At 45.7% G+C, this 18,729-nt stretch overlaps 1 protein-coding gene across 2 annotated transcripts; it reads right to left on the bottom strand.

Annotated features, from left to right (window-relative positions):
- Window positions 1–1,187: 1,187 nt before the first annotated feature.
- Window positions 1,188–18,259, bottom strand: LOC136771961 (uncharacterized). 2 transcript variants are annotated; one of them, XM_066724554.1, is made up of 6 exons: window positions 18,127–18,259; window positions 14,433–14,717; window positions 13,847–14,152; window positions 9,116–9,271; window positions 1,896–1,972; window positions 1,188–1,796 (listed from the first exon to the last, which is right to left on the bottom strand). In XM_066724554.1, exons 1-6 carry the CDS (start codon window positions 18,194–18,196, stop codon window positions 1,653–1,655), a joined length of 1,038 nt encoding a protein of 345 aa, XP_066580651.1. In that variant the 5' UTR covers window positions 18,197–18,259; the 3' UTR covers window positions 1,188–1,652. The 2 variants fall into 2 exon arrangements, with proteins under 2 accessions (XP_066580651.1, XP_066580652.1); XM_066724555.1 differs by lacking the exons at window positions 1,188–1,796; window positions 1,896–1,972 and adding an exon at window positions 4,751–5,203.
- Window positions 18,260–18,729: the final 470 nt, after the last annotated feature.

Here is an 18,729-nt window from a genome sequence, read left to right as displayed (position 1 = left end):
TTATCAGTGTCATTCACTTCACCTGTCAGTGGTCCTAATGTTATGGCTGATCAGTGTATGCATGTGTTCATGTATCCAAAAAGTTTCAGATCCAAGCAAAACAGTTTTCAAACACAGCAGTAGGCTTTACTGGCTTCAGTTCACATATCCATACTACACAATCACAAATGTTTGTGCTGATAATGCTATATTGATTTCTAAATTCTCACTTTAACTGAAAGTGCTGTTTTACCATTTATCCAGCACATTTAAATCCAAATTTACATAAAATATTCCAAACTATACTATAAAGTGAATATAAATAGTACTCCTGTACTTTAATGTAGTCACTGTGAAGATTGTCCAGTGAAAATCTCAATATATGCACATTTCAAAAAATCTGTATGGTACAGGGTCATGGTCCATGGGACAACGGAATGGAGGACCAGTTGCAGGGAGAGGTAGAGGTTGTCAGACAAGCCTGGGTCAGATACAGGCAGGACAGTGCAAGCAAAGGCTGGGCAAGACGTGGTTGTGGTCACAGGCAAGGGTTGGGCAATCAGGCAAACTGGAAATCAGGGGTAAAGCCAGAGGTCGAGGATACAAGGGTTTAACAAGGCACAAGGAGACTGGTAGGTAAACTGACAAACCTTCACAGTGAGTGAGAGTCAGGGGGGGGGGGTTATACAGGCCGGGGGGAGAAGCACATGATGGAGAGCAGGTGTGCGGTGAGTAATCAGAGAGCTGTGAGATTGAATGAGTGACTGATTGAAGCTGGGAGAGGAGACGGGTATGGAGAGGGCGATGGCGACCTCTGGTGGGGACATGTGGAGGTGCATTAAACTGGTTGTTACAGACAGGAGTCTCAAACATGTTTTTTAGAGGGCGTCAATTACTTTTGTTCTTTTGAGAAAGTTTTCAATTATTGTTATTTAATGTGACGATGCCAAGGGTAGATATGAGAGTCCTTCCCTCATAAATAAAAGGGCGTGACATAGTTATTCCATTAAAAAGTTATGGGGGTTCACCCGGTGACCAGATGGAACTCGAGAAAGCAGCAGCGGAAATGTAAAAGGGAGAGCGGAGAAGAAAATGTGGGACAGACATGAAAATGGACAAATTGAAATGGACATAGAAACAGATAAATGTGGAAATGAATTAATTTAAACATGAATAAATAGACAAATAAACAATTGTCCAGAGATGTATTTATGTACTCATTTAGTTCTACATTTATTTATTTATTTCAACATTGACTGCTGTTTAATTTTGTCATGGACTATCCTCCATATAACATGACCATTGCATTTCACACTGTCCGCCTGCACTGCCCTCTGGACAATGGAGGGGAGGTAATGCCCTTTACCTGGCTATGAACCATGACACAATTAAGCTGTGCAAAGGTGTTTGAATGGCATGAGCAACACAGCTCATTACATGTACACAACAATCTCAACCATAAATCATGCTAATTGATTGAAAGCGATGGTTTCACTTATCAAGAGAGGCAAGCGTCCTAGAAGAGTCACCCAGCTGCAGCTCTGTGTTGCTGGGTGATGTCAATGTAATCATTTCTTCAAGGTGGTTTTCAGATTGGCTTCAGCATTTCTCACATTTCTTTCTTCATGTTGGTCTCTTTCTCATTCTCTTTCTCTCAGTTGTTTTCTGCTTTTTTAGTTTCCCCCCTCACTCACTCTCACTCTAGTTTTGACTTCAGTGTAAACAACCTCCTTGCTCTTTCCCCTGAAATGCTGCTTCCTTTTGGCACCGCTCTTACTGGGAGGGAAAGCAATACTGACATAGTTTTCATCTGTGAACTGAGAGAAAGAGAGGTTAATACAGACACCAACTGACCGACTGACCGACCATGCCAGACACCCATCCAATCAGCTAGTGCCTCCTGTGTTAGATCCTACCTTGCAGTCATTCTCACTGCCCACTTTGTTGTCCTTTTTGACATGGTTTTCCTCCTCCTCCCTTCTATTGGATGAATCTGTAAATAAATATGGAAACAGGGAAATATGAGGGAATTAATCTGTGCCAAGAAATAAGGCAAGTGTTTCCCATTAATTAACTTAACTGTGGTGGCTTGCCAGTTTCAGAATGAAGAAAAATATTTTTTACTCTCCTAATAAACGTAAAAGATTGCTATGTGTTTTGCAACGTCGTTTTGGCAATAAGCAGCTCTCACTCACAGCCAGTCAGCCTCTCCTCTCCCCTTGTGCTCGAGATGAGAGCAGGGCTTCTGTACAGCAATGTGACGCTCGGTCCAGAACACATTTTGAGGATACAACATCGTTTGAGGTAATGGTTAGTGATGTGCATGACAAATATTTTGACTATCGATAATTCCACAGCAGCATTAAAAATGCAACAATACATTAATGCGAAATAATGCAATGTGACAATTTTTGCAAAACTTTACTTTAAAATACTTATCTAACACAACAACTTTGTTAAATAGCTAAACACTAGGCACTAGGCCGAGTCAAATTTTTGTTTGTCGTCACAATTTCAAATTATCTATAAAGGTTGCGACTATTTTTGATAGTCACCTTGGTAGGGCCTCTTTAGGCTATGATTAGCTGTGGTCTGATTGGGGTAATTGGATAATTTAATGCACTTGGGGAGAAGTATTATAAGTAACAAAAGAGGGGGGGGGAGAAACAAAGAGAGAGACAAGAAGGGAGTACAAAGGAGAGTCTGAGAGAAAAAGAGAAAAAGAGAAACAGAGAAACAGAGAAACACAGTGTGGGTTGGTGGAGCAAACAAGGGTAAACAGACATAGCTGTCCCTGGCCAGTTCTTTTCATTTGATGTATATTTGTGAGCCCAGAGATGGGTTAGGGTTTTGTTTGATTTTGTAAATAAATACGCGCCCCGGCATATACAACTAAATCTGGTAGAGTGAGTTTTCAGTTTTTTGACCATACAGGGAAGCTGATCCATCACACCATTCAAATCGAAAGACAGCCATTACCGATTGTTAAGACTATACCAGAGCTTTTGTGAGTCCTGACACCTGATTTAAGCTCAATCCATAATGACAAGTGTAGCAGAGCCCCACGGCACCTGAGGGCTAGCAGTTTGAAGTACCTGGGAGCCCAAGCTTGGGCGCAGCCGGTCTGCCACATTGAGGTGGTAGAAGCTTGTGAAGGTCTGTTGACTGGACCAGGTCGCAGCATTGCACAGAAGTGTGGCACTGTGAAAGAGAGCCCACGATGAGGCCTGTCCCCTTGTTGAGTCTGCTGAGATGTGTTCAGACATGGGAACATTAGCAGTCTGGTAGGTGAGTCCACCCAGTGCACCAGTTGTTGTTTTCAAACCGCCCTTCCTCTGGTGGCAGACCCATAGCAGACAAACAGCTGGTCGGATTTGTGGCGCTGTGCAGTCCTCCGCATATAGCACCTCAAAGCCCAGACAGGCCACAGTGTGTGTAGTCTGTGGTCCTCATCTGACGGATGTGGAGGGGGATGAAAAAACTCCAGGACCTTGGACAGGAAGGCCAGGGTCAATGACAGTGAGCTCCCAGGCAGCTGGGACCATAGTCACCAAGAAAACAATTGGTAACACACTACGCCATGAAGGACTGAAATCCTTCAGCGCCCGCAAGGTCCCCCTGCTCAAGAAAGCACATGCACAGGCCCGTCTGAAGTTTGCCAATGAACATCTGAATGATTCAGAGGAGAACTGGGTGAAAGTGTTCTTTGGCATCAACTCAACTCGCCGTGTTTGGAGGAGGAGGAATGACCCCAAGAACACCATCCCCACCGTCAAACATGGAGGTGGAAACATTATGCTTTGGGGGTGTTTTTCTGCTAAGGGGACAGGACAACTGCACCGCATCAAAGGGACGATGGACGGGGCCATGTACCGTCAAATCTTGGGTGAGAACCTCCTTCCCTCAGCCAGGGCATTGAAAATGGGTCGTGGATGGCTATTCCAGCGTGACAATGACCCAAAACACACAGCCAAGGCAACAAAGGAGTGGCTCAAGAAGAAGCACATTAAGGTCCTGGAGTGGCCTAGCCAGTCTCCAGACCTTAATCCCATAGAAAATCTGTGGAGGGAGCTGAAGGTTTGAGTTGCCAAATGTCAGCTTCGAAACCTTAATGACTTGGAGAGGATCTGCAAAGAGGAGTGGGACAAAATCCCTCCTGAGATGTGTGCAAACCTGGTGGCCAACTACAAGAAACGTCTGACCTCTGTGATTGCCAACAAGGGTTTTGCCATGAAGTACTAAGTCGAAGGGGTCAAATACTTATTTCCCTCATTAACATGCAAATCAATGTATAACTTTTTTGAAATGCGTTTTTCTGGATTTGTTTTTTGTTATTCTGTCTCTCACTGTTAAAATACACCTACCATTAAAATTATAGACTGATCATTTCTTTGTCAGTGGGCAAATGTACAAAATCAGCAGGGGATCAAATACTTTTTTCCCTCACTGTATGTGCACATGAAAATAAATTAAACAATACATACTAAAGCACACTAAACACACTAACAAACACCTTGCCATAGCCAATCTAGCTCTCGACATCGGGGAGTTCCTGGCCCTCTTACAGCACGTGGCCTCTGTAGAGGCTGTGCAGTGCTCACAGCCCCCTTCTTCCGTCAGTGCGCTCTGGGCATGCTCTTCACCCAAGCAGTGCACACACTGGTTGTGCCTGTCGTTCGAGGGCAGCTTGCCCTGGCACCTGCAACACCAGTGGAACGCACCTTTTGGCTTCATCCCTAGGAGGAGATCTGTCCCAATATCTCCTTTATCCAGACCCTCTATGTAGACAGACAGTTTCTGAGGCAGAAGGACTTCGACAATCCCCTCACAGACGATGTCCCCCTAGACGTTGTTGTTGAAGTTGTCGATGTCGAGGATCAAGAGGTCGACACAGGTGTTGGGAGGTCGATAGAGGGTCAATGTGTTGATGTCGAGGTCGAGCAGAATGAAGGTCGACAGATGTGGTCGAGCTGTCGTCGAAAAGGGATGGTCGATGCCAACAGAGTGGTCGAGGGATCGACAGAGGTGGTCGAGGTCAACAGAGGTTGGTCGAGGTTGATATTGAGTGGTTGATATGTCGGATGTTTAAAGTCCACAGACAGAAGTCTAGACAGTGTGGATATTGAAGAAAAGTTCAAGCGGGATGGTCAACCGACCAACTGCAGGAAGCTGCTCCAGCTGGAATAGTTTCCTTCTCCCCTTTTTCTATTTCCGTCACTCGAATCTGTTAAACGAAAAATGGATGGTACAGGATGTAATAATCGTACAGCAGATCTCAGTGGAGGGACCGAGTCTGGCTCTGAGCGAGACTACCACTGCACACTTACCTTTGAAGAGAAGCAGAAGCTCGTAAAAGACAGTAGTCTAGACTCCGAAGAGGGAAAAAATTGTAAATTACACTCCGAAGAGGTTCTCCAAAAATATCCACACTCCGAAGAGCAGGTGAGGACACTTCTCCACTTTTAGCACGTATGCAGAGCGAAACAAAACTAAAACCATGTATCACTGACAGGTGAAAGAAGAAATGGCAGGCAGCTGCAGTCAGGGGAGACTTTTTACAGACAACGAGGGCAGGTCTTCCTCCTGCCCTATTAGGCAGCTCTGGTACATGGGTACAAGGGTCTCAGGTCAAGGACATGCTCGCTCACTGGCAAGTACTACAACCACACAAGCACACAGGTAGTATTAAGCATGTCCCTTTCTCACCCTTCCACCATGCTCTTCTCCCTACTGGCTGCTTGCTCTGGAAACCCCAGTGTAATTCTTTATATTGTCTTTGCAGTATCCAGTCGCTGCATCCAACAGCTAGTGTTTTGCTGCACGGCTACCGGTCTTCAGGGACCCGCTCTGACCCTGCGAGGAGTTCGTTGGCACCCTCACAGCCGATACACTGTCCTCTGCAATCTGTCCTGCGGTCACTCTCCCTACTGGCGTCCAAAGCCCGTGTGCTCTCACACTCCACCACGCTCCTTTGTCCTGGCCAGGGCAGCCTTTATCCTGTGATGAGTGGTAACAGGTGTGATAGCCGTGAGTGAAGGGTGGGGCATTGCTCAGGGATACAGTTGCGTCGCGCTGGTGGTCACAGTCCCGCAAATTCAACAATAGTGAAATTAGTGAAAAAGCAATTAAACAATACAATCAGTGCAATCAATACAATCAGTGAAGACAACCAACTGCGGTGGAATGAAATCACTTTAAATACACCAATACAACACATCTGACAGCTTTTACTTAATTTCATTGATGGGTCAAGTGTAGTCTCAAGTGTCTTACAAGTTACACAACCTCATGGGTTTATGATTGGATTGTTAACAAAAGTCCAAAATTCTTCACAGATCTAGCCTCTTCTCTCAAAGTACACCAGATTGATGCATTTAACTGTTAATATTTTCTCCCAGGGGACATGCCCCTTGACCCCCCTAGAAAGTGTGGGGTCCCCCAACACAGTTTCCAAAAATCCTTTGGGAAACACTGAAGACAGTACATCCTAGCTACAATAATAATAATAACAATGAGTACAATACAGTATCAGTCACACACACTGACACACCCACAGAAAGGGGAAGCAATGTAGACACATGCTGACACAAACACAGAATCAGATTAATAAATATCTGAATGTTTGCTGAAATGGACAGAAACACAATAAATATATAAAAGTTTTATAACACCCCCATTTTTCCAGTTTGTATTTAAATTTAAAGTCAAGTGAATAACCTGAAATGGTAAAAAGATTAAGAGGCTGGGGCTCAAAGGGTGAAATAGTTTCGAGTTCTACAAATCATCCACCTTGAGGTGGATACTTAATGTTGTCTGTACCTGACGTTCTTATAATAAGATGAACAAGTATCCAGAATGTCTGTTGTTTCTCTCTGTGGTTCTAAAGAGAAACTGTCAAAATATTCTCGGACTGTTCCTCGTGGTAGGTGTTATGATAACGGACATAACTCCCCGTCTGCCCAGTAACAAGATCTGTAATGCTGTAATATGTCATAAAGAGACTGATATGTCAGAAGAGATTGGCAGAGAGTCCGTTGCATCATGTACAATATCATATAAATATGTGTGTGTGTGTAAAGTGCCTTTAAGGATCTGTTATCATAGAGACTCTGCGATCAAATTCTTCCAAGCTGCTTGTATCTCAATAAACTTCTACCCTGATCATCCATAACATTATGACCACCTGCCTAATATTGTGTAGGTCCCCCTTTTGCCGTCAAAACAGCCCTGACCCATTGAGGCATGGACTCCACTAGACCTCTGAAGGTGTGCTGTGGTATCTGGCACCAAGACGTTAGCAGCAGATCCTTTAAGTCCTGTAAGTTGCGAGGTGGGGCCTCCATGGATTGGACTTGTTTGTCCAGCACATCCCACAGATGCTCGATTGGATTGAGATCTGGGGAATTTGAACTCATGATTCATCAGATCAGGCCACCTTCTTCCATTGCTCCATTGTCCAGTTCTGATGCTCACGTGCCCATTGTAGGTGCTTTCGGCAGTGGACAGGGGTCAGCATGGGCACCCTGACTGGTCTGCGGCTACGCAGCCCCATATGCAACAAACTGCGATGCACTGTGTGTTCTGACACCTTTCTATCAGAACCAGCATTCACTTTTTCAGCAATTTGAGCTACAGTAGCTCGTCTGTTGGATCAGACCACATGGGCCAGCCTTCGCTCCCCACGTGCATCAATGAGCCTTGGCCGCCCATGACCCTGTCGCCGGTTCACCGCTTTTCCTTCCTTGGACCACTTTTGATAGGTACTGACCACTGCAGACCGGGAACACCCCACAAGAGCTGCAGTTTTGGAGATGCTCTCACCCAGTCGTCTAGCCATCACAATCTGGCCCTTGTCAAAGTCACTCAGATCCTTACGCTGCCCATTTTTCCTGCTTGTAACACATCAACTTTGAGGACAAAATGATCACTTGCTGCCTAATATATCCCACCCACTGATAGGTGCCATAATAACGAGATTATCAGTGTTATTCACTTCACCTGTCAGTGGACATAATGTTATGGTTGATCGGTGTATCTTCACATACTTCTGGTTCATCGGACTGACTTATTTTGGAAAAATCCATACACAGATAAGGGTCTGGATTCAACAAAAGGTAAGCGGTAAACTGACACAGGTTTAAAAAAAGGTTTAGGTTACCAAAAACTGAAAAATAATGTACATTTCAGAGTTCTAAAAAAAGGCCTTTTTCAGGGGACAAGTAATGGGTTAACAATTTACAGCTGTTCTGCAGCACTGTGTAGCGTTAAGGGGTGGGGGTTGTATTTTGATAGAGCATTCTAGTTCTGAGCTGAAGCTCTGATCTAAAGAAGATTTCTCCCCCAAAGTTACCAGAATTCCTGAGCTCATCAGCCCATGAACTGTCCTACATCAAAGTGTCAGTCTTGGGAGGATGGCACCGAGAATGGGCCAAATGGCTTGGAATCCCTGCTGTGAGATGTCTGGGGAAGGGGGCCTGTAGGTAATAAAACTCTTTGAAATGGATGAGCGCCAAAATCCCGACACAGAGCTATGAACCCAGGCCAACCGGCAATTCCAAAAGATGGCATGGATTGACATCAGTCATAAATCAAGCCCCCCTCCAATAGGACACTGGGGGCTGAAACCAAAATCCAATCCTACAAACTCAAGAACCAATCGTCTATTGATCTGACAGTTGTATAAAAAGTAGTGCACATCACTTTCTCTCTCTCTCTCTCTCTCTCTCTCTCTCACCTGAATCAGTAACCCGTTGCCACAGCTCAACTTGTACCTCTGTTGCCAGAAACGGAACCGGAAACCAACTAAGTCTTTGCCGGCAACAGAGGAGTTGAACAGGGATCGAACAGGGCCCTGCTTTCCTCAAAGACTTTGTCTTCAAGTAACTATGGTAGAAACCCTGCTTGCAAAGAAGACTTTGTGCACAACCTTGGAGCCTTCAAACCAGTGGAAAATCTGTTTGGAAAAGACTCTACTTTCGTAAAACCCCAACTTCCAGGTGCCTTGACTGAAGTGGAAGTTATTGGACAAAGCCGAACCGGACTGCCTTTGCTCCATACCACACGGACCTAGTTCAGATAAGTTTAACAGTTTGGACAGAAAGAAAGTTACACTCAGAGTCACACACTCAACACTGACCAACTGTACACTGCATCAGATGTCCCTCACTGCCACTCCTCGTCCTCCTCCTCCTGCTCATCCAGATCCAGACTCCCAACACCAGCCCCAGCACACAGAGCAGCACAGCAGTGCCTCCTATTATCCAGAGCTGGGATGGTCCAGAAGAGAGCACATCTGGTTAGAGAGAGAAAGAGAGAGAGAGGGTTCATAATGAGAGAGAGTACAAAGACCTGAAAACCAAAGAGCTCAGTCCCCTCCAGTGACCACAGCCTGGCAATGGAAACAGGCCGACACAAGCGGACCTGGTTGCCCAGAGAGGAGTGGCGCTGTGGTCACTGAGAGACAGGAGAGGTGGACACATAGAGTACCGGCACTGTGGTCACTGAGAGACAGGAGAGGTGGACACATAGAGTACCGGCACTGTGGTCACTGAGAGACAGGAGAGGTGGACACAGAGGGGAACGGTGCTGTGGTCACTGAGAGACAGGAGAGGTGCACACAGAGAGGACAGTGTTGTCACTGAGAGACAGGAGAGGTTCACACAGAGAGGACAGTGTTGTCACTGAGAGACAGGAGAGGTGGACACAGAGAGGAGCGGTGCTGTGGTCACTGAGAGACAGGAGAGGTGGACACAGAGAGGACAGTGTGGTCACTGAGAGACAGGAGAGGTGGACACAGAGAGGAGCGGCGCTGTGGTCACTGAGAGACAGGAGAGGTGGACACAGAGAGGAGCGACGCTGCGGTCACTGAGAGACAGGAGAGGTGGACACAGAGATGCACTTTCTCCTGCACTGCACAGAATGCTTTGTGAGACCCTGGGGTGGGGACTGGACTGAAATAATGGGGGGTGGGTGAGATTTCTTTGTGGGTTTGCTTATGAAGAACCCAGTAAAGAATTTAAATCTTAAAGCACAGAGGATAATGTATTTATTTAACATGCCCGGCCTGGAAGGCCACGACATGGAAGCTCTCCACCTGAGCGGAGTCTCCCTGAACAGCAAGATATTTACAGCTTTTATAGGAAGCATGACATGTGGTTCTGTGGGCAGGGTCAGTCAGATGCTTCCAAGCAACAGGGGGCTAAGAGCAGTGTTGGCCCAGAGACAGGAAGGTGTAGAACGTGTGATCACATATGTCAGAGCTTGCACCCATCCGAACAGAATGAGAGTAATTTTAGTTCCTTTAAACTGGAACTATTGGCTTTGAAATGGGCGGTGGTAGACAAGTTTAAAGACTACTTAGGGGGGGATCTCCTTTGTAGTTTATACTGACAACAATCCTCTGGTGCATCTTTGAATGGCAAAACCAGAGTAGAACAAAGATGGGAGGCTCAGCTGGCCAATTTCCAGTTTGAAATACGATATCGACCAGGCCGCGAGAATGTAAATGCTGATGTCCTGTCCCGTATGTGTAGGAGACAGGAGACTGAACAAACCCCTGACAGAGATGCTCTGGTACAGGACTTGACTTTTGACACACATAGGATAAGAATAGGTTAATATAATCCCATTAATATTATTTCAAGACTTTTGCTTACTTGCCAGACTTTTGCTAACTTGGACTCGGGTTTCCCTTCACCACCTGAAGGGGGACCTAGAGTAGACTTTGCAGATATTGACACTTTTTTTTGTTTCAGCAGAGGCAGTGTGGCGACAACCCAGAATCTTTTGGAGTTCCTGATCCAGCGGTGTTCCTGTTCTTGTCCGAGGGAGGCCCAGGACGAACCATCTGAGGGGAGCAGCAGAGGACCAATACCTGCCTGGACCAGTGGGACCGAAGAGCGGGGAGGACCTCGATCCACGACCAGGCTTCAGGAAGGCAGCACCCCCCCGTGAGACCAGGACCAGGCCTCAGAGGGAGGAGCGCAGCCCACTGGAGCAGTGATGCCAGTCAAACCTCTCTGCCTCAGCGTGCGGACTAGGCTGAACCCGTTTAGTATCTCCAACCAGCGGAGTGGGCCTCCTTCAACGAGGGAACACTGACCTTCCATCACCTGGATCAGGCTGGGAACAGCCCCACCTGGCTCTAGTTTTCTGTTCCTTTGTTTAGTTGTTTTGTTTTGTTTTGTTTTATTTTTGTCTACTCTTTGTCTAATCTCACCTCTCCCTGACCAGAATTTGTGGGGAGAGGCCAGAAGAAGAGGAGGCCAATCAGTCCTGAAAGGACTCCGTCTGTACTTCACCCGCCCCCCTGGAGACCGATGGAGTTCCATACCCGTTGCCGCCTCCGCGTCCATGCGGTACAGTTCACCAGGGAAGGTGGAGGAGGCCAGCAGATGTCTAGACTCCAGTTCAGCAGAGAGGTACTGCAAAAAGGTATGGGCTTTGCTCCAAAGGGCCTAAACTGTCTGGTGAAGCTGACGCATAAAGACAAAGAAATCTTAGAATAGTAACTGTGCAGTTTTTCTGCGAGACGGTCTCAGGTAAGGACGTGGAGATCTGGCTCGTGAGGTTCAGTGAGCTCTCTACAAGGATAGTTAAGGTGTTGGATGGGGACGGTGTGTGGGGGGGATCGTGGTAGTGCCGGATCCGGTTGAGGTGGAGCGTGGAGAATCCGGAGAAGGTCTGCCGCCTCCCCAATACTATACAGATCGGAAAAGCTAGGGGGCTGGTCTACTATGATGGGATGCCAAAACTCTGCAGGTGGTGTCAGGGCAGAGACCACATTGTTGCTCAGTGCAGTGGTGGTCTGTGGCAAGTGCAGAGGACAAGTCATCTGACACACACCTGCAGAGAAAAGATACTCTGCAACCTCTGTGGCTGTGGGGGTCACATTTATAAGAACTGCCCCCAGTCGTACGCAAATCGAGTCGGGTCTCCCTTCTCACGAACCAGCAATTCCATTCCAAACCCTGAGCCAGAACAGGAGGGAGGCCCGGCACGGGAGGAGGAGGGAGAAGGAGAGGAAGAACAGATATATGCCCTGGCTCCAGAACCTCCCCCTACCCCAAAGGAACCGCTCAAGAGAAAGGGGGAACAGTCGGAAGGGGGGGGGGTTGGGTGAAAGTGAGCAATAAAAATAGAAAAGTGGTTGACAGAGAGGAGAATACTGACAAGAACCTGAATAATGTCTCCTCTCTGGAGGAAGCCCAAGATAGTCGAGCTCCCCTCGCTGGAGCCGGGGTAGAAGGTCCACTCCCTCCTCCAGTGAAAATGGGGGTTGCAGAGTCCTGAACATCCGGCCCTGCTGTGGTGGACCGTCCCCCTGAAAAGAAAACCAGACCCACCGCCCCACCACGTGTGTGAGTGGAGAGCAGAGCCTTGGGAGCCGGGTCAAAAGACAGTGTAGGTGAGACCGTCTTGCAGGACAGAGCCAGCCCTCCCTCCAGCTGCGATGGGCCGGTGGTGAGAAAGAAAGCCCCGGAACCGTTGCAGCTGGAGGGTGAATTAGATCAGGTGCTGGTTTGTATAGAAAGAAAAGCGAAGGCCAGGAACATCAGCGCTGCACAGGTGTCTGGCAAGGGGAGCATCGCGAAACCGCCAGCACAGAAGGGTGCCTCCTCTAGCCACCTCGGAGATGTCGCGGGGATCAAGGGGGATAGAGGAGTGGCAGGCCCACGGTCTCACCCTCGAGGGGTCCCAGACCTGGAGGAGGGGGCCGTGGAGAAATTCACGGCGATGTTGGGGGCCAAAGCCTCCATGACGGAGGAGGCGTTGGCCAGAGGGACAAAAGAGAGGAAGAGAGAGGGGAATACCCCTACTCCCCACTCCCTCTTGTTAAGAAGATCAAAGGTGGGGAGGGGGGCTGAAAGGCACTCCTCCTTCTAATACGTCCGGCCCGGAGTTCTTAGGCCCCCACCTCAGGGCCGCTCCTCAGGAGCAGAGCCCGACCTGACACGCTGGTCTCAGTGGTACAGACGTGAGTGAAGCTTCCCATGTACACCAGACTGGCTCTCTGTCTCTCTTTCTCTCTGCAGGTCTGTGAAGAGCCGAGGCGCTGGCACCTAGACAACATCCACACAGCGTGAGGGTGCGAGGCGACCACAGCCTGCGGAGAGGAGTCAGCACAGCAGAGACAGGGCCGGTCCAGAGTGCAACATCAGCACTGAGAAGCATAGGAAGAACATCTCTAACAGGACTGTGAGGTATTTGTTTTTAATTTCAAAAATGAAAGACTGATGATTGTCTTTGTTTTAAGTGTTTTTAAATGCACAAGGATTTGATTTGGTGTTTTTTTTGGTGTATGATTTGTCTGATGTGTTAACCGTTTAAATATTAGAAAGAAATGTATTAGACTGTATTTGTTTTGTTTAATAATATGTTATGGTTTGTTATTTTGTCTAATGCATTTACCGTTTTGAAACAACACATCAGATCATTTTGGTTTGGTTTTATTGTTGTTATTTTGGCAGTTTGCCACATTAACATGATTTCTTTGGATATTAATGCACGTTTTTCACTAGTTTGGTTTAAAGCTTTTAAGGATTTTAAAAGTTTTAGAACTGATTTTAGAATGAAATTTTAAAGAATTGTAATCACAAGTATTAAAAGTTTGTATTGTTTTATATTTGTAATTGTAAAATACACATCCTAATAAACAGTATTTTGTCAGAACCCCAAACAGATTGAATATGGTTAGAAAATGTTCTAGAAATTAAGTGCAATTATAAAAGATTAAGTTTAGACAATCTTGGCCTATATTGCAGACAGAATTGCCTCCAATCTGGCCCCTATTGTCTTTACTGGAGTGTGGTGCAATTAATAAACATATTTAACCAATCACAAAGTACACAAGGAAGAATATCTATACCTGTGAGTTTAATGGTGTGTCTCTGAGAGACCCTCACTGCTCCCCCCTCTGTCAGATCACATCTCCACTGTGTGTTGTGGTCTGAGGTCTGGAGCCTCACAGTCAGTGTGGAGAGACAGGGCTGATCAGTGGAGATCTGGTATGTGTCTCCCTGCAGCTCAGCGCCTGTCTCAGAGACCCAGCTCAGTCTCACATCAGCACTGGTGTACGGGTGACTGCAGTCTCCAGGGCCGTGTCCAGTGTGCAGGAGGCAGCGCAGAGTCACAGTGCTGCCAGCCTTCAGCTCTGTCTCTGGAGGGACGTCAACTGGGAAAATAATTCAGACACTTATAGCCACCCATTTAATATATACACACTGTGATGCCAAGTGGGGAGGAGACAGGTATGTCAGGGTATCAGCGTTGAAAGTCTCAGGCTTGAAGGGGTTGCACTGGGAGACTTTAAAAGTGTGTGTGTACACGCACACATATATATGCAAACTCTGTCTCTCTCTGCACTCAGTAATGTTGTACAAGGCAGGATATTGTGCAATATGCCACAGTGCTGCAGTGAAATTCACTCTGACACAAACTGACACAGGACTTACCACTGAGAAGAGCCAGGTTAACAAGATAATCATCTCCATTGAAATGTGGTCGACAGTAATAATGTCCAGTGTCCTGTGTGTGGAGTCTGTCTATGTGCAGAGAGCAGTCAGACTTCACACTCAGTCTCCCAGCTCTCTCTGGATCACTGGCTGTGACCCTCCCACCACCAACCAGTTCAGCATCATCCTTATGAAAGACCCAATAAATTGAAGAACAGATTCCACTGGTCGCTCCCTCACAGGGCAGAGTAGCACTGCCCCCCACAGTGGAGTACACAGCGACACCTGGAGGAGCAATAACACACAGACAGCTCAGATAAGCAGGGCTGACAGAGAGCAGCTCAGCACCACAGACAGCTGCCTGGGAAAAGGAAACGCCTGGAATCCAGTCTGGAACCGTCCTGCGCTCTGTTCCTCACTGGAGCTCTGTAAGCGTGCATTGCGAGCATTACTTATATATGTATACTACTTATATATATATATATATATATATATATATATATATATATAAAACTGAGATACACTGTTGTAAACATAGTTGCAGTTTCTCATAGTACAAAAATGCTCAATAAAATACAGTATTGTTTAGTACAGTGAAGTATATTACAGTACAGTGTAGTATAATACAGTAAAGTACAATACAGTGTAACACAGTGTAGAAAAGCAAAGTATTGTATAATGCAGAATAGCACAATGCAGGGTATTACGTACATATTACATGTAATGTATTCTAATATTCAACAAATCCTGTAATGTATTCTGTTATTCTACAACCCCAATTCTGAAAAAGTTGGGACAATATGGAAAATTAAAAAAAAAAACATCAAGGAAAGTCATCTGAAAATTCAATTCACCCTGTACTATATTGAAAACACATTATTAACACATTATTTGATGTTTTACTTTGTGAATTTAATTTAATTTTGAACATATACACTCATTTCAGATCTGATGACTGTAACACACTCCAAAAAAGTTGAGACAGTGGACTGTTTACCACTGTGTAACATCACCTTTTCTTTTAATAATACTTATAAAGCGTTTGGGCATTGAAGACACCAATTGGTTAAGTTAAATTTTCCCCCATTCATCCATTATGCATTTCTTCAGCTGCGCAACTGTTCAAGGCCTTCGTTGTCTTATTTTGTGCTTCATAATGCGCCACACATTCTCAATCAGAGACAGGTCAGGACTGCAGGCAGGCCATGCTAGCACCTGCACTTTCTGCTTACGCAATCATGCACTTGTAATCTGGGCAGAATATGGTTTGGCATTGTCCTGCTGGAAAATGCAGGGACGTCACTGGAAAATGTGATGACTGGATGGTAGCATATGTTGCTCTAAAATGTGTACATATGTTTCTGCATTAATGGTGCCCTCACAGATGTGCAAGTTACCCCTGCCATGGGCACTGACACACCCCCATACCATGATAGACGCTGGCTTTTGGACCTGACGATGAAAACAGCTTGGATGGTCCTTTTCCTCTTTGGCCCGGAGAACACAATGGCTGTTTTGTCCAAAAACTATTTGAAATGTTGACTTGTTGGACCACAAAACATGATTCCACTGTGATACTGAGCCTAGATAAGTTGGCAGCGCTTCTGAACAGTGTTGATGTATGGCTTCTGCTTTGCATAGTAAAGCCTTAACTTGCATCTGTTGATGCAGTGGTGAATGGTGTTGACTGACAAAGCTTTACCAAAGTATTCCTGAGCCCATGTCATTACAGACTCATTACGGTCTGAGGGACCGGATATCAGGTGCATTCAGAAGTGGTTTTCGGCCTTGCCTTTTACGCTTGGAGATTTTTACCAGATTCCTTGAATCTTTTAATTATATTGTGCACTGTAGAAGGTGAAATGTCCACAATGCTACCAATTTGTCTTTAGGGAATGTTATTCTCAAAGTGTTGGATTATTTGCTGACGCATCTGTTGGCAGATTGGCAAGACTCGACCCATCCTTGCTCTTGAAGGACTAGGCCTTTTTTGGAGGCTACTTATATACTGATATATGGTTACACGATTGCCTCACATGTTTCACATCACCTTCTTATTTCAAACGGTCACATCACTATTAGTCCTAAATTGGTGCTGTCCCAATTTCTTTGGAATGTGTTGGATGCATCAATTTCAAAATAAACATTTACCTTCAAAAAACTATGCAGTTGATTAGGTAAAACATCAAATACCCTGTCTTTTTGGTTAAATACACGTCAAAGTACATTTACAAATCACTCCTGTTTTTATTAGCTTTTTCTATACTGTCCTGACCTTTTTGGAATTGGGGTTGTATATATTATCTTGTTCTGCCTGTTCTGGTCATTGATTGGTATATATCGCATGACTTAATCACATTTGTAAACATGCATTGTGTTAATCAGTTCTTCTCTTTTCCAGTCATCTGGTGTTGTAGCAGCATGCTCTGTGCTGTATATAAGACTCAGTTGTGTGCAGGCTGTGTGTATCAGTAGGGGTCTGGTCTCAGATCACACAAAGCCTCAGATTTCTCCAGTGAGGCCGCAGCTGTGTAAATGAGCACCTGTGTCAGCCACTCTTGGTAACAGTCTTAGCCAAGCACATTTATCATAAGGATGAGTTTTATCAGAAACCCAAGTGCCATCTGCTTCCACGGAGAGCGTGATCTTGTGAGATGTTGTGAGAGATCTTGTGTGATTGAGCACAGAGTCTAACGAGATTGAGAAACATTCCTAAGAACCCCCGCTTCTCTCTTTGCCCCCCATCTTTCTCAACATCCTTTCACGATCATTTCCACAGTGTCAGCGGCAGTTGCCTCACAATCTCTGTCATCACTTTTCAGAGCTCACACCATGGTTGTTAGTAACAATAACAATAACAATGTAAAATCGAATAAAATGTATTTCTTTTGCAATAATACAAATAATTATTAGTATCTATGAGCTGCACCTTTCGGCGTCTGTCTAGACTGTAACTACTCCTGTTCCCATGAGAACCCAGTGGTGCCTGGAGAAATGGGTATACTCTTAATTTATGCCCCCAGGACACTACTGAATGATGCGCATCAGAGGGGATTTAGAAGTGGGTATACGCAATGCTGACTGATAAAGAAGTGGGTATTGGCCGTATACCTGCATATACCCTGCACTACATCCCTCTGAGAACCCCAACCCCTAGCACAGACCAGAAAATGAACTCTGTGATGTCAGCAGTTGTTAGCTCATTATGCAGGGATGTGTGCTTATTGTATTTTAAACTGATTGAATTTACTGCCCTTTGTAGTTTTTGAAAATACACACACACACACACACACTATATATATATATATATATATATATATATATATATATATATATATATATATATATATATATATATATATATGTAACTAATTACAGCCTGAATGAAATCAATCAGTAGATGCTGGGCTGTAAGCAAACAAACGCACAGCACTTCTACCTGATATGAATATGGCACTGCACCGCTTAGAGCCAGTGTTTGCACTGGTTATCTTCTACAGAGAAGCATGACCAGTGACAGCAGACACTGACTGGCAGCTGTTTACCTGTTTGCACAGACAAAGGGACACAGCACCTGTGTTGATCACAGCATTGTCCTGCTCCGAAACTGCATCTGGTAGTTTGGGGGCACTGTTCAGCTGTATATATAGTGACAGTGAACGAGACACTGAGAGACAGTGAGAGCAGCCCTTACCTGTGAGGGGGGCAGCAGTGCTGAGCAGCAGCAGCAGCAGTAGAAGTCCTCTCTCACTGTCCACAGCCATCCTCTCACTGCAGGACGCTCCAGCACAGACAGCAGGGTGTGAGGGAGTGTGTGTGGGGGAGTGTGTGTGAGGGAGTGTGTGGGGGGGGGCTCTGGGCTTTATCTTGAGACTTGTGAGCTGTGACCCAATTTCCCTTACACTGCTGCTGGTTTACTTTACTTACTGAGAAAGATTTCTGTCACTATAAGGGGAGTTAGGCTGGCTTCCGTATTCTGTGGACACCGGCTCCAGTTCTGCGAGGTCATTTCTGGTGTTATACACACTTATACACACACACACACACACACACACACACACACACAGACACACACACACATACACACACCGATGAGTGGGTATCTGTGTGGTCTGAGGTTTAGTACTGACAACTCAAACTGAGCTGTGATGCAACTTCCCCAAAACTGCAGGTCCTGCTAGCTTTTTTTTTTTCAACACACTCACACGAACACATTAAAACTCATACTGAACATACACTGAGTTGGCTGGACTGTGGTTAGACAGTATAGATCATATCAGAGAGAAAAGGACTGAAG

The sequence above is a fragment of the Amia ocellicauda genome, chromosome 15, assembly GCF_036373705.1.
Source record: "Amia ocellicauda isolate fAmiCal2 chromosome 15, fAmiCal2.hap1, whole genome shotgun sequence".
Lineage (NCBI taxonomy): Eukaryota > Metazoa > Chordata > Actinopteri > Amiiformes > Amiidae > Amia > Amia ocellicauda.
This window is presented reverse-complemented; position numbering and strand designations above follow the sequence as displayed.